At 49.7% G+C, this 312-nt stretch overlaps 1 protein-coding gene across 1 annotated transcript in view; it reads left to right on the top strand.

The window, feature by feature from the left end:
• Positions 1-257, top strand: part of LOC119582123 (U-scoloptoxin(01)-Cw1a-like) — a 1,070-nt gene extending 813 nt beyond the window's left edge. Inside the window, exon 2 of the mRNA XM_037930361.1 lies at positions 30-257. Coding sequence (XP_037786289.1) covers positions 30-257 — 228 coding nt within the window. The remainder of the gene's footprint in view (positions 1-29) is intronic.
• The last annotated feature ends 55 nt before the right edge of the window (positions 258-312 follow it).

Below are 312 nucleotides of genomic sequence, written 5' to 3'. Positions count from 1 at the left end.
CTTACGCCATTTGCATTTCCCTTCCGTAGTTACTGGACGTGGCTCACTTCTCCTTCATGTGCGGCATGAACCTTGTGTTCAGCCAGGACTCGCTCACTTGCTCCCATCGCAATGAGGCCTTCCCTTGCGACCAGGCGCCGTCCCTCTACGAAGCATCCAACTCAGACTTTGGCGTCGTGACGGAGAAGGGAGAGAGAAGGGAGTCCAGAGATGACGAAGACAAATCGGATACGGCGACTGAGGAAAGAAATTCTTAACCTAACTCATTTTTTATTGTGCATTGAAAGGCGTTAAAAGATCTTCTTTATGCCT

The sequence above is a fragment of the Penaeus monodon genome, chromosome 15 (assembly GCF_015228065.2).
Source record: "Penaeus monodon isolate SGIC_2016 chromosome 15, NSTDA_Pmon_1, whole genome shotgun sequence".
Lineage (NCBI taxonomy): Eukaryota > Metazoa > Arthropoda > Malacostraca > Decapoda > Penaeidae > Penaeus > Penaeus monodon.
The sequence above is the reverse complement of the archived record's forward strand: the minus strand, read 5'-3'. Positions and strand labels throughout refer to the sequence as shown.